This window comes from Hetaerina americana, unplaced genomic scaffold (assembly GCF_022747635.1).
Source record: "Hetaerina americana unplaced genomic scaffold, ioHetAmer1.1.p SCAF_3, whole genome shotgun sequence".
NCBI lineage: Eukaryota > Metazoa > Arthropoda > Insecta > Odonata > Calopterygidae > Hetaerina > Hetaerina americana.
In genome coordinates this window covers 28,249,481-28,264,050 of record NW_027286874.1, presented here as the reverse complement: position 1 = coordinate 28,264,050, position 14,570 = coordinate 28,249,481, and the positions used below count along the sequence as shown (strand labels likewise).

The 14,570-nt window shown below is 41.0% G+C and overlaps 1 protein-coding gene across 1 annotated transcript in view; it reads right to left on the bottom strand.

Annotated features, from left to right (window-relative positions):
- The window catches only part of mAChR-B (muscarinic acetylcholine receptor), a 32,328-nt gene extending 19,815 nt beyond the window's left edge, over positions 1-12,513 (bottom strand). Inside the window, exon 1 of the mRNA XM_071587127.1 lies at positions 12,449-12,513. Within this exon, the coding sequence (XP_071443228.1) occupies positions 12,449-12,513 (65 nt within the window). The remainder of the gene's footprint in view (positions 1-12,448) is intronic.
- Positions 12,514-14,570: the final 2,057 nt, after the last annotated feature.

Below are 14,570 nucleotides of genomic sequence, written 5' to 3'. Positions count from 1 at the left end.
GGCTAATCCGCAACCTGTACATGTCTCAGACTGCTCAGGTGCGGGTGGGAAACGGGGAGTCAGGATGGGCAGTGTTAGGAAGGGGTGTAAGGCAGGGTTGCCCATTATCACCGTTGCTGTTCAACCTGTATGCAGAGGAAATAATCAAAGAGGCATGGGAAGAACTGGAGGTAGGAATGAAAGTGGGCGGGGAATTCGTAAAATCAGTTAGGTTTGCTGATGACCAAGCTTTAGTTTGTCAGTCAGCCAAGGGGCTGCAAGCATTGCTGAGTGAATTGGAAATTCAGTGCGACAGGTATGGGATGAGAATCAATATTACCAAAACAAAGGTTATGCGATTTTCTAGAAAGAAAAAGGCCAAGCTTAACATTAAAATAGGAGGGCAAAAACTAGAGCAGGTAGAACAGTGTACGTATCTCGGTAGTGTTTTGGACCAACACGATCAAAGTAGTAGGGACGTAAGGAGAAGAATTGCGCTAGGCAAAGAAGCTTTCACAAGGAGGAGGGAGTTGATGACGGGGACGTTGAGTAAGGATGTTAAGAAAAGACTCGTAAAAACTTTGATATGAAGTGTAGCTCTGTACGGTGTGGAAACGTGGTCATTGAAGCAGGAGGATAGACGTAGATTGGAGGCTTTTGAAATGTGGGTGTGGAGAAGAATGGTGAAGGTGAAATGGACAGAGAAGAAAACAAATGAGGAAGTACTTGGTATGGTGGGCGAAGAGAGGGGTTTGTTGGGAGAAATCCTGTGGAGGCAGGAAAAGTGGATGAAGGGGGTGTTGACCGGCAGTGGGAATTTGAAGACTGTGATAGAGGGTAGAATGTTGGGCAAAAGAGGAAAGGGAAGGAACAGGATAGGGATGTTGGACGGGATGAAGGGAGGAAGAAAGTACTCAGAGATGAAGAGGGACCTGATATAGAGTAGGATGATGGATTTTGTGTTTTGTTAGGAGTAATAAAATATTTGTTTGGTAGTTGTGTCCATCCAAAAACCTACCTTAACCGGTAGATTACCTTAATCAAAAAAAAAAAATAAAAAAAATATATATATATATATATATATATATATATATATATATATATATATATATATATATATATATACATATATCTTAATGGCCTGCCCAATTTCGTGTGTGTATATATATGTATGTATATATATATATATATATATATATATATATATATATTGTGTGGCTGTGTATATATATTTAATGGTTGTAAATGGGATGGGGATTCGATTGTTTTGTTAAATAGATTTGTGTTTTGAAGTCTGATTTTATTTATTATCTTATGCGATTATTTGGGACTTGTGAGCCACCTGACAATGTCTGTCAGCACATGTGTATTTTTAATAATAATAATAATATATATGTATATATATATATATATATATATATATATATATATATATATATATATATATATATACACACACACACACACATATATAACTAACCTCGGCTCATCTCGATTCGACCGCTGAAGGGTCGACGCACCAAAGTGTGAACATTGGAATGAATAATTTCATAATGAGCGCGCGATGCGTGGAAGGGCTCGAGCACCGTGAAAACACGGGGCCGGTGTGAGGAAGGTAGGGGCGCAGGTGCAGACGGCGTACATCACGATAGTTCCAGTTTTGGACGCGAGGAACGGAATGGCGTGCGTTACGCGGTCGTTGCCGCTGCTGCCAGCGTGTAAGCTCGTCAGGATAGCAAATCTTCGGTAGGGTACAAGCGAAGGGTTCACACGGTGACATGTTATCCATTTACTTAGGGTTTGACCTGGCATTCCTTGCTATCAACGACAAATCCTTAAACTGAAATCACGGAGTGAGCTTAACTGTGACCGCTTTCGGCCCGCTAGTAGGGTTTTGAAAAGATTTCTACTATTTGACCTCTCAATGGAAAATATTCCACCACTGTGCAATAAAAGTTTGTCGATGTCAAAAGTTATGGAAGGAATTGATATGAATATAAGATGCGCAGTAGTTGATCTAATTATTATGTGAATCGGTAGGTGCACGTTTTTAGAAAGGACGATTGATTTTTTTAATGTGGCAACGATTTATCTATAAAATTATAAAAACTGGGAAATATCAGAGCATGATGTTACCAAAATTAGTACTTCTTGATCGATTACTACCCAAAGCGACGTGAGCCAGAAGTTTCCAATGCCTCTCAAAATATCAATGCACATTAGCGGATGACTCCGTTAATAGGTACCGTTGTGGCATCTCCCGCAGTTTCTTTGGAATCTCTCAAAATACTCTTGTTTGATTATTTGCAGGTCCCTTGCGTTTAAATTAATTGCGAAATTACGCGATTACCGCTCAAGTATTTGATTATTGATGCCTGAAGAAGACTGGATTTCTGGATATTCTAGAAGACATCGCTTACCCGACAACTTGCATCTATTTCAAAAATATATTTCACTTTCGTGTTTTTCAATATTCATGTTATAAATGTGCGGAAAATCTCAAGTGCCATATTATTTTTTAACTTATCAATTATTTTTAAATTGAAAATAAACTATATAAGGATATTTTAATTTCAAAAGAGAATATTATGAGCCGTCTTTCCCATTTCTTATTTACTTCCTCATTAATCAGATTAAACTCAATAGGTTATAATTAAGGCCCCATTATTACAAAAGGAAAATATGATAACAGGAAGACCAAATTTGATTATCCGTTTATGTGAATATATTTTATTTATTTACATTTCAAAATTTTAAAATATGAGTAGACTCTACAGTCAAGATGAAACACAGCAACTCCACGACCAACCACGCATTAACTCCAAAATTCCTTAATTGAGGAATTCATGTGTTTCATTTTATCTGTATAAAGGAACAATTTCGCCAAGGAACGGCTAAAACTGTTTCATATGAGTATAATGGTGAAACTGAGCCTTGGTCGATATTAATTGGATTCTTGGCACTTAAGCTATTGATTGATGAACTCCAGGTTACATAGTATTCTGGAGCAATCTCGAAATCCCGGTGAAGTGCCGAATGCGAGAGCAAATTTAAAGATTATATACTTAATTCTATGTATCGTGTCAACTTCAAAGGTCTACTTGTAGGACACCGCTATGCGTTCTGTTGTCACCACCGGCTGGTTTGTTCTACGGTGATGTGGGGTTTATCTTAATGTTCATTAGAATGCAGTGACACATCGAAGCACAGATTCATACACGCACATCATTGTTTCGCCTCCGGAATGAATAAGTCATTCCGGTCACCAAACGAATCTTCGGTAAATAACCAACGAGATATGGGGACAAGCGCAAAGTGATAACGAGTGAGGAGGATAGAAATTTGACGAGGGATTCGTTTTTAGAGAAATGAGTAGTCGCACGAAATGAAAATGCTGCTTCCAACCCATTTATCCAGCGGGGAAACGGAAGTTAATAGGGCCAGACAAAAAACAGCCGAGAGAAGATCAAAAAAACCTTAACAAAATAAACACCGCAGAAGTAGGAGATAGTGGGGGGAAACATGCTTTATGACACGTCTACGGCAGATATTTTCTCCGCAGACTACCCAGCCACTGAAGAAATTTTAGACTTTTAAGAAGCCAACGCCGACGAGTTGGTAGTCAGATAAGCTTGGCCACCCATTTCCTCCCTTCCTCACCATCTGACTTCCCTCTGCGAAATCCAAGCTAGACACACTGCACCTGAGGAGTGGCGTGGGCTCTGATAAGCTTGTACGAGAGGAAAGGATAGGATGAAAGATGGCTGGGGGTGACTATTCATCTTCTTCCCCGATACCCTCCCTCCCCCGCGACCCACCATCGACGATTGAGCCCGCCGATGTAAGGAGGACGCACCGCGAGCGGCGGCCCTCGGATCTGAATGCGGACTGAACAAGTCCAAAGAGTGAGGGCAAAGAAGAGGGGGAGTCTCGAGGCAGAAAGAGGACGCGGGTTTGGTGTGGCGGGGCGAGGAAGAGCGGTAGGGGTGAGTGAGGAAAAGAAATAATAAAGAAAGCGTGCGGCGTGTTGCGGAGACGATGTCAGGGGGAGATGGAGGAGGGTGCGGGAGAGGGGGGTAGGTTTGAGGGAGGCGGAAAGAAAAGGTGGTCGAGGAGATGGGGGAGCGTGGACGTGGGATCCGGAATGGGATGAAAGGATTTTCTGAGGTGAGGGCGCCTTAGTGGGGGGAGAGAGGGCCGCGGGCGGGTACGGTAGGGAGGTCTTCGGGGTCGGAGGGGCCGCAGTGGTGGTGCCCCGAGGCTTTCGGGGGGTTGGAGGGAGGAAGGGATTGAGAGTGAAGGGGGATAACCTTCACTCCATCCTCCCCCCCCCACTTCCTCGGGGGCAGAGGGAAGGGAGCCTTATATCGAGTGCGGCTTCACCGCAAGGGCGAACCGCGGAGAGCGGCGGTGGCTACCAGTGGTGCTGTCGCGACCCGAGGGTCACGGCGACCGTGCACTCTGTTGACTCAGCGGGGATAAACTGCGAGAAGGAGGTGCGGAGGAGGAGTTGGGTGGGAGTGAAACCGCATGGACTGGATGAAAGGATGTCTTTGGCAATTTTTTTTCTTATTTCCCCATCCTCCCTTCCTCGCACGGTGGTCGATAAGCTTTGCATTAAGAATGAGACTAAAAATGGCAAGATTGCCTTGTTTTTTTTATTTTTTCCCCCAGTCAGCCTCCACACTAGATTCCTTCCTCGCACCCGAGGCCGCTCATGATTTCGCCGCCACCTCCTTTTCTCTCCGCCTCCTCTTCGCCGTAATCTTTGCTTCGTCTCCGAGCACGTATTCCGAAGGGAAAGGGAAGCGTCCTCCTCTCTAAGCACCGCCAATCCTTCCACCCGCCCTTGATGCACTGCCATTGGATCCGCAGGGATTCACCTTCATTGGCATCTTCACCTCTCTTGAGCGCTTCTGGAGATCCCGACGTCGTCCGCACTCACGTTCGGAGTCCTTCCGTCCTGTAATTCTGGCGTCAAGTATCCGGCTCGTACCGCTCCAAGCATACTCGTTCATACAATCATATGTAAGGTGGCTTAAGTGTTGTTTTAAGAGGCTTGTCCAGAATGTAACTTACATTTTGAAATAAAATATTAACCTAGGGACAAGACAAGGTTTTCTTATGTGCATTTCAAAGGAATATTCTTAAACTGTTTTTCTATATAGCCACTATTCAAGTTGAGGCATTTATTATAACGATACACAAGCTTTTCAATTCCGTCTCTGAAGCAATCCGTCCACTTACAGTTTAACCACTTGCTTGCACCAGCGTGCATTTCTGCGTCTCTGTCAAATCCCTGTGTTGCAGCCACGTCTAGCGAGAGATTCGTTATGGTAAATTCGCAATTTTCACGAATTTTTTCGTTAATTTGCGCCGTCAGTCCATCTGACCCAAGGCTAGGACAACCACTGCGGTCTTCGAAGTGAACATTAGTGTGGCCATTTTTAAACTGAATGTACCACTGCTTCACTCCACCTACACTCATTATTCCATCTCCATACACTTCACAAAGTTGCCTATGAATTTCGATTGGGTTGTGATTTTTTGCCAGTAGAAACCTAATCATTGATCGCACTACACACCCCGAGGAATTTTCTATTTCAGTACAGATTTTGACAGTTCGCAGTAGGACAGTAGTTTCTTTTTGAGAATGTCCGATTTGAAATACTTATTCCCCGCAGTTTATCTGGGAATTAATCGCTTTAAGATAGGAATAATATTAAAGAAATTGCATTTTATATATCCACGAATATTTTCTTCCGTACATTAAATATATCTTCTCTTGTGTGAATCTTAGGAAGAATTGAAAATAGAACGCAATAAATCAGCCAGATGAATTCTAATTTTCCTTTATATTTAAATATTGCAGTCAATTAGTACCCACATAAAAAGTATGCACAAGTGGGAATCGGTCAATGCGCCAGTAAAAATCATTTTTTCTCGATGATTAAAATATTTGTCTGGTTAAGTCTGAATGCAAGGAATAAGTAACAATTTATCTTAACGTAATAATGACATTTTTGGCATTGATTTGGCGGATTAACTTTGGTCTATTAGAAAAAAATTAGGCCCATTAAATTGACGACGATGCGCTGTGCTATGCACCACGCAAATATGTGCATTGACCACCGCTAATTGTTTTCAAAAAGATCATTAATTTAAAATTAACTCTCATTATGAACTCAATGAGTTACATTTATGTTGGTATTACACCCACCGAATTTTAAATTGCGGAAGTGATTAAATTGCCAGATGCAGTCGCAAACTGCAAAATGGCTTGACTGAGTGAAAAAATCGGTCCATGAAATCGTGTCAAATTATTCGCGGAATTTGCGCAGGAATTTGACGATACCGCTTCGGTTGCCTCGACGATGCGGGTAGTATGTGTAGGTTCGTGTGTGTGTGTGAGGGGGGGGGAAGAATAAGAGGGATTCTCCGGACCCGAAAGTACCATTGTCGTTGTCCGCTACCATTTATTTCCCCCGTGCGTAGTGAGCTCGTGGAAAAGTGAATTAAATCACTTATTGTTCCGCGAGTCGAGTGTGCGCCCGCTTCCTCAGCCGAGGGAGAATCTCGTTGTCTTCGTTGTAATGCCTCCTCTCTTTCTCTCTCTCTCTCTCCCTTCTCCACTCTTACGTTGGCGCTCAAAGGCTTCCCAGTTGCCGCGATCGTAAAAATATATTTTACGCGACTGTTTGGATGGGATGGGCAGATGGTGGAACGAGTGAAGCCTTCCTCTCCATCTCACTTTCTTTCCGTCGTTTTCCGACTCCGGTGGTATTGTTTCTCGTCTCTCTCCCGTACCTCCCCGAAAACCCTGGAGATCGGCGAAGAGCAAGGGCGATTCGTGGTTGGGCTGGAGACGAAGAAGGGGAGAATTTCAAGGTCTACCTTAGTAGGGAGAAGGCGCAAGCAGACGAGAGAAGTTATAGTCCATCTATAAACACTTTGGCCAATATCACCATTTTAAGTCCAAAACGAGTATTGAAACATCAGGTTAAACATCTATCGTTACCAGAGGAACTAACTAGGAATGTAGAGTCTGCATTTTCCTCAGAATTATACCCATTTAACAGTGATGAATACAACTCAATAATATTTATTGCTGAAATGTCATGGCTAAATTATGACAAATGATTAGATATGAAGTGTTATTAATTCAAGTACTCATAATCATCATGGTTTCTAAAATAAATGGAAGAGTCAAATTGAAGTACGATCAATAAATATTGTGACGGACTATTCCAAATAACTCTTTGAGAGAAATATAGGTGTTCCTCCGTAGTTTATAGCTGCGACGGTAGCACTTACGAGCACATCGACCGGGAACGAGAAGGAATGGAGATGGGAAAGACGCAGAAGATGGATAGCTTGGATTCTTTTTCCGAGGGAACGATTTTGAATTCTGGGACGACGGATACATCAGCGTTGGTCCTACTCACACTAAGGTTCCTTTTGGAGGGCAACTCGTGTGCACCGCTCCGTACCTTTCCACTGTGGCTCCTTCCTCTATATTTCTAAGCATACACTGACTCCTACGCTACATTACCCATCTACAGGCAATTTGGCCTGCAATCGCCAAGAGAAAGATAATGGACACAGTAAGAAGCCATCTTCCTTATCAAGTACATTCGGAGAATGGAGGACCAGGAAGGAAAACAATGTAAAAGTTTAATTAGGAAAAACAGTCAAGGGGTCCAAATAATCCGAAAGTATGTGCCCCAAATTATTTCCATTTCTTCGGCTTGGCTATTTTGGTAAGGGTTTCTACAGAGGATCAAACAAATAAATTACATCGATTACAATTTCAAACGGCTTACTTCTCGAGATAGATTTTCTATTCAGATAGCTATCCTAATCTAAAAATAAGGTATATGGATTGAATTGGTTTCTAATTTTACCCATTTTTAATCCATGGATTCATGTAAACATAGCACATTACGGACCACAAGGGTGATAGGCTTCCCTCCCGCCGATCCCCGCAGGAGTAGGGGTCGGCGGGAGGGACGAAGGTATAACCCATACTGGACCTGGTTTAGAGCCAGGTCCGAGCATGCTTCCAGGAGCCAAATGTGTGCCGCCTCACCTTTACATCCCGACGAAAACACATAAAACTGGAATCACAGGTCAACCAATTGTTTCTTTCTGTGACTCACCGATGGAGGGAATCCCTTTACGCATTCCTTAACACCTCACTCTGACGGGGCTCTCATTTCTCCGTCACTCTTTATCCAAACGCCCCACTCCACGTATTCCCAGCGCTGAGTTCCTTCTGAACCTCTTATACCTTATGCTAACCCACAATTCCTTCTCCTTCCATAATACGCATTACGTGCAGATCAAACATTGTGGTGTGGGAAGTAGAGTCAGCCCTTATTAGCAAATCTTTATCTTGGTCTCCTCGAGAAAAAAAAACGTCCCTCTTAACTCCTGTGACCTCTCCTCTGGATTACATAAATATGGTGGATGATGATATACGAATATACTTACCCTGGCCACAGAGTATTGATTATTTTAAAGCGTTTATTTCCTCCCTCAATTCTTTCTCTTCTTTCTCCTTCACCTCCACTAGCGTTGCCACAGAAATTATTTTCGCCGACGTTAATGTGCATCTTTTATCTTGAAAAAATACCATACATGTGCCCACATAAAACTCGCTAAAAAATAACACTACCTGCACTACATTAAATGTCCCCCATGGCATACTTGAACTATCCCTTCCGCACTCTCCATCCACAGTTACAGAATCTGCAAACTCCCTTGATAAATTTCTCACCAATTTATAAAATGCTCTCCTTCACTGCGGATACTCTAAATCCCCAGCATAACATACTTCCCAGGAATTAAGTCCCTCAAACATGTATGTATCCCCAAAGAACTTTTCCCCATTCTGGCCAACGTAAACGCACACCATGTATATGCACTTGTAAAATATGTATATTTATAAGCACACACATATGTTTATGTGTATATATGTTTATTGGAAAATTGGAATGTGTATTAGTTTAATTCACTTGCTTGATTCGTGGATATTTAGGCTGGGCACTGTTTTGTTTCATGGCGGACTGCTAAATTAATAAACAGAAGAGAAAACTGTATGGTTCATGAAAAAATGAATCAGCAGATTCCATGAAAGAGGAGACTTTTTCACTTTTATAGTTACCAGCAATTTTTAGGGTTTGGTGGAAACACTTGTATTTTACGCATTTTAGGAGGCACACTGTCCTCAGGGCGTTATGTGATGGAGAAGTAGTAATCTGCCTGAAAATAGCACTTTAGGCCACGGATTTTAAACGGCTTACTAAAATGCAATCATGTGAATAAATCTCTCATTAGCGATCATTAAGCCGTACCATTGGTGACCATGTGGAACATTCAAACGAAAAAAAATTGAACAAGCAAACAAAAAAATGGCATCCCACCTTACCTTCCTTTCATGCCGGGGTAGTCAGCAAAAAATCGCGCACTTCAAATGCAGTGTCGCCCCTAATGGCCTTTTCAGGTGCAATTAGGGCTCCATTTAAGGCCTCCCGGTCGCCCTCACCCAACCCATCCACTATTCCTCTCTCTTCCTTCCTCTCCTCTCTCCCCAAACGTCCATAATCTCAAAACTCTCAATCTCCCCAACACATAATAAAAAAAATTTCGATTACCGAAGCCAACTTGTTCCCGGCTGGCTACTCTCCGTTCACTCGACTGGGGATTCCTAAGTGGACATTATGAATACGATAAGAATGACTATTAGGGTAGGCGCGAAAGAGTTTTTCAGTCCCGCCGGATAGCATTCTCGTTTTCTTAAAATGCTGTCCGTTTCATACTTGATCACAAATTTGTAGTGGCGTGATTTAAATCAGTAGGCCTTTTATGTGAATTTTAAAAAAGCATGCATCTTGCATCATTTGTCTGACAATGTTAGTGTGAATATATTATTTGAGCATTTTAGGACATTTTTCCATGCTTCTTATATCATGATTTTTATTTGAGTACACGCTTCCAACTGAATGCTCAACATTCTCATATGTGTAATATTATGTCTGTTAGTAATATTAATAATTATTATGAAAAATCAACTTTATTTAAAATGCCGTCTCTTATTTTTATTAATCCATATCAATGCCAAATCATGGATTCAATCATTCATGATATTACGCCGATAGGAAATAAATAGCGTCAATTCAAATGAGCATACAAACAGCCGAATAGCTCTAATTGCTTCTGGAAATGATATACGGTGGTTATTGTAAGCTATAACATTATATTGAAACTATAATAAGGCAAATACTTTGCACTTAATGGTCAACCTTTGTTGAACCACATCCCTCGGAAAGGCATGCTTCTGGCGTTGCCCTCTGTTTTTCATAGAAGAATGGTCATCTAGCTCAATAATTTACGATATGAATTTAAGAAGGTTTACATACGCAGGAATGTTGATTAAGATTTGATCAATTATTGTTTATTCGCAAATTTTATCAAATTTAAATTTACTTTTGTTTTATAATATAAGTCAAATGGAATGTATAAGCTTCATTGATCTGACAACAGAAAAATTGTTGGCCAAACCCCATGAATGTAATACTGAAAAGGGTTATGGAGAATGTTAGTTCCTATAGCACTGTTAGAAGGTGGTTTAATGAGTTTAAAGAGGGGAGTAAGGTCAATTTAAAAAAAGGTGACTTTTTCACTTCTAGTCACTGCTCTTACGAGAGTAAAAATTAACACCGTTGCCGTCATTTTGAGAAAAAACCGACGAATAATTCTCAGAGCACAATCAGAGTTACTGAAAATTTCATTGAGTGCTATCTACACGTTTCTAACAGAAAAAGTGAGCAGCTGATGTGTTTGTGTTCGATGAGTTTTGGGTCTACTCGTACCTGGACATCAGGACGCACAGGTTCAGGTTTTTTATTGAAGTTAAAATTAATTTTACTGGAGGATGAGGAGAATTAATTTCAAAGATTACCGTTGAAAATAAACCTTGGTTACATCATTAATGATTTTGAGAGAAAAAAGAACAAAGATCCGTGCAGAAATCCTCAGCATCTTTTACGCCCAAAAAATGCCAGTACTGGCAGTGTTATAAGTATATTTTTATTTGATAATAAGGGAATATTGTATCAACATGACACTCTAGATCATACGACTGTCAAAGTTGCATAATATAGGATGCACTGAAATTTCTCGAAGGCTATTTCATTCGCAAAAAGCCACATTTCGAACAAAATTTCGAATGTTTTACCATTGTAATGCACGGAGTACGGGATCATCTCATCTCATGCACATCGCGAATTTCGTCGCTGTATATATCTCAAAAAATCAATTTGAAGTACATTTCTTATTCTCCCTATGGTCCAGACCTGGCCTTATTCGCTCAAGTGTGATGAAAAATCTTCGTGGAAAGTTTTTTTCATCATGAGAAGCAGTTTGAAAGGCTGAATTATACACCCAATAAGGGATACGAGATAAAGATAATATTTTGAGAAGTGTCATCAAATTTTGAAGTTTTAAGTAAAGGTGTGCCGTTAAAACCATTATGAAAATCTTTTATGGAACAACATTCGTTATCTCTGCCTCATCTTAACTAATATTTCCCATTTGAATGTACCCAACCCATAGTGCTATCCTTACATATCAGGCAGGATAATAATATAAGGGCATATTGGACCTAAAATGTCAGTGAAAAATCCCCTTCGATCATCTTTTTCTTAGTTCTTCGCTTCATATTTTCTCGCGACTGATAACGTCTTTTAGTATTTACTTAGGTGCTTAAATTAATTTCCAATTTCCGTTCTTATTACGCCGAATTTCCTTCATCCGCTAACAAGGATATGCTGGAACGATGACTGCAGGATAATCTCTCCCTCTCTCACACTAATTGCTCCATTCGAATCCATTCGCATCTCTACCGCCTGTGCTTTATTGTGTGCTTTATCACGTGCTTCTCGTCAAATGAGGCTCAATCGAAAACTTGCTTGAGGATTTCTTGAGGATCCTGACGGTCAAATCAAGTAGCAATAAAGTCCCTCATAAAAGTGATCTTGTTCTCCCGACGCAGCTCGTCCACATCTCTCCGCTAAATCCTCTCGTCTCGGTCCTCAACACTATTTCTCCTTCTACATCCCTATGACCTCCTCCTAACCTTCAAGTCAAGTTCCCCCCTTCCCTTTCCCTCCACATCATTCGTCCCTACGTCACCCCTTTCCCACCTGCTTTCAGAACTCATTCCCAGCTCCGTTGTTGGAGCGCTTCCCCCTTTTTCCGGAGAAGACTGAGTTAACATATTGGGTAAAAATATTTGACGGGAGGGTGAAACAGTTTCTGCCGCCTCGCTGAAAGATATCTCAGGGAAGGTGGGAAACGTCAAGGGTAACGTGATATCCCGTTTCTGGGTCACCTGACCCAGTGATCCATCCCCCTAATCCCAGGCGTGCCTCGGAACACCATTAAAGAAACCCCATGCAGTCCTTACCTGGCATCATGACCCACTGGAATATCACGGGTGTCACGAGAGAAGAAAATAGGTGTAGGAGACATGACTACACGAGCCTTTGCATGGCTGAACGGACTCTAATCTACTATAGCGGAGTGTTATCGTGGCGGTAGTAATAGAAGCCAAGACTCGAACATTATCCACTATTTCACGTCCAACGCTTGAATGGTGGGGTGTTAAAAACTAAATATTTATAAGCGCACTCTCCTTTGTCCGCTTTTTATATACCTTCCTCGGTGTTTGCCCATTCCGCCTAAGCTGAGTTTGATTTACTTCTACGTGAAGGTATTACAAAGTGATTTGTCATAGAGATTGTATATTGGGATATCCGATGGACACGAACTGTAGTCTGTTCACTAAAATACCCACTCTAGCGTGGATCAGACCCTTTTATCCGGCAAAGTTGGTCAATTGTATCGACTGGAGTTAAATTATATGGTTGTAGCGTGATGATCAAGTGTTTTTTGTGCATCTTCCGAGAAATGAATTCATTGATTCCGGCGTTCTCCATCTTGAAACTTATTACCCGGGGTTTTCAATAAAACTCACCTCGGCGCACGTGACGAGCATCCCTGACAGGGCGGGCGTCCCTGCCGAGTTGGCCACCGGCTGGGAATCGAATAAACTCGGGTGCTCAATCTCTCCCGACCACTCTTTCTCTTTCCATTTTTTTCTCTCTTTTGCTTTACTGCTGCCTCTCTTCGGTTCCCCTTAGTCTCTCCCTCTTTTGCTTCTCTTCTCCCATCGGAGTGGCATTTGATGTTTTCTCGCTAATAACACTCGGAGTTGCCATTGGAAAATCCCCGCGAGGCGGACATTCGTTAAAGGTTTTCTTTCGAAATGAAAAAGGCCCTCCACCACTGCCACTCTTTCATTCCAGCTCGTAAGCTGACCGTAAAACGTCCAAGAATTAAAAAATTTATTTTTTAACCATTTGAACAAATACTAAAAAATTGGTTGACGTTTTCACCACTCTCTTCTGTTGGCGGCAGCTTAGATCTTATGGGCGACCGAGTCAATTGGCATTCAAACACAATGCGTAATGGATGATGTAGTTAAACTTGTGAGGAAAATAAAATTTTATGTTGAATATCATGGACGTATATTTCCCCTTACTCAATATTTTTGGGTGATATTTTGATTGCCTACGTATTATGTTATTAGGGCTATTTGAAAAAGTGTTAATTCTTACTCCACGATACCCATTACATAATATAGAGCATTCCAACAGGAAGTTGGGTATTTACTTCTAAATTAATACAGTTTTTTGATTCAAGCCACCAGTAATCGATTCCGTTGTTTGTAAAACCATTTGATGACAAGTACGAGTTATTATGGGATAACTTGTCTTGACAGAAGACCGACGGAAAGAGACAAATGCCATTCTAACCTTGCAAATAGACGCGGGAATGAATTTGTTTAGTCTTTGTAGCCGACGTTCAATTCGGTGGAAATCCATTTTGACGATTAATTCATAGTTCTCGAGTTCAAGTCACCCGTGGAGGATGTTTTAGTGGTGACTAAATGTAATTGTTCCGAATAAAGGTTTTGGTGATGTAACTAGAGCACGATTTTTCTTTGTGATTCAATGAATCAAACATAGGTCTTATGGCGTCTCAAAACGTATCCAAAGTTGGAAAATAAAATCCCATTTTTATGAAAGGGAAGTGTCCCAAAATATTCAGATTGATAAGAAAGTTGAAAACGACTGTTGAGGGAAAGGAAACTTATGAAAAAAACCTTTTATTAAGATTTAGGGATGCTGAAGAAACTCAAAGTGAAAGAGAAACCGATGAAATAATTCAATATCTCTGAATCTAAATATTAAAATCAAAGATTGAAATGCATGAAATTAATACTAAGCTCTTTCAAATCGACTTTTTTGCGATGCTATTCCGTGAAATATTCTACTTCCATTTCTTAGGTCACATATCACGAAAGCACCAAGTATTTCATGCTGGAACTGCGTACGTATTTAATTCACGTTCAGAGGTAAAAGGAATTTAATTTTAACATTTCCCGTTGTAAAAAGGTGTCTTGTGAAACGCAATAGTAAATATACTATTTTTACTGATCTTTACCATTATATGTGTTACTGCGA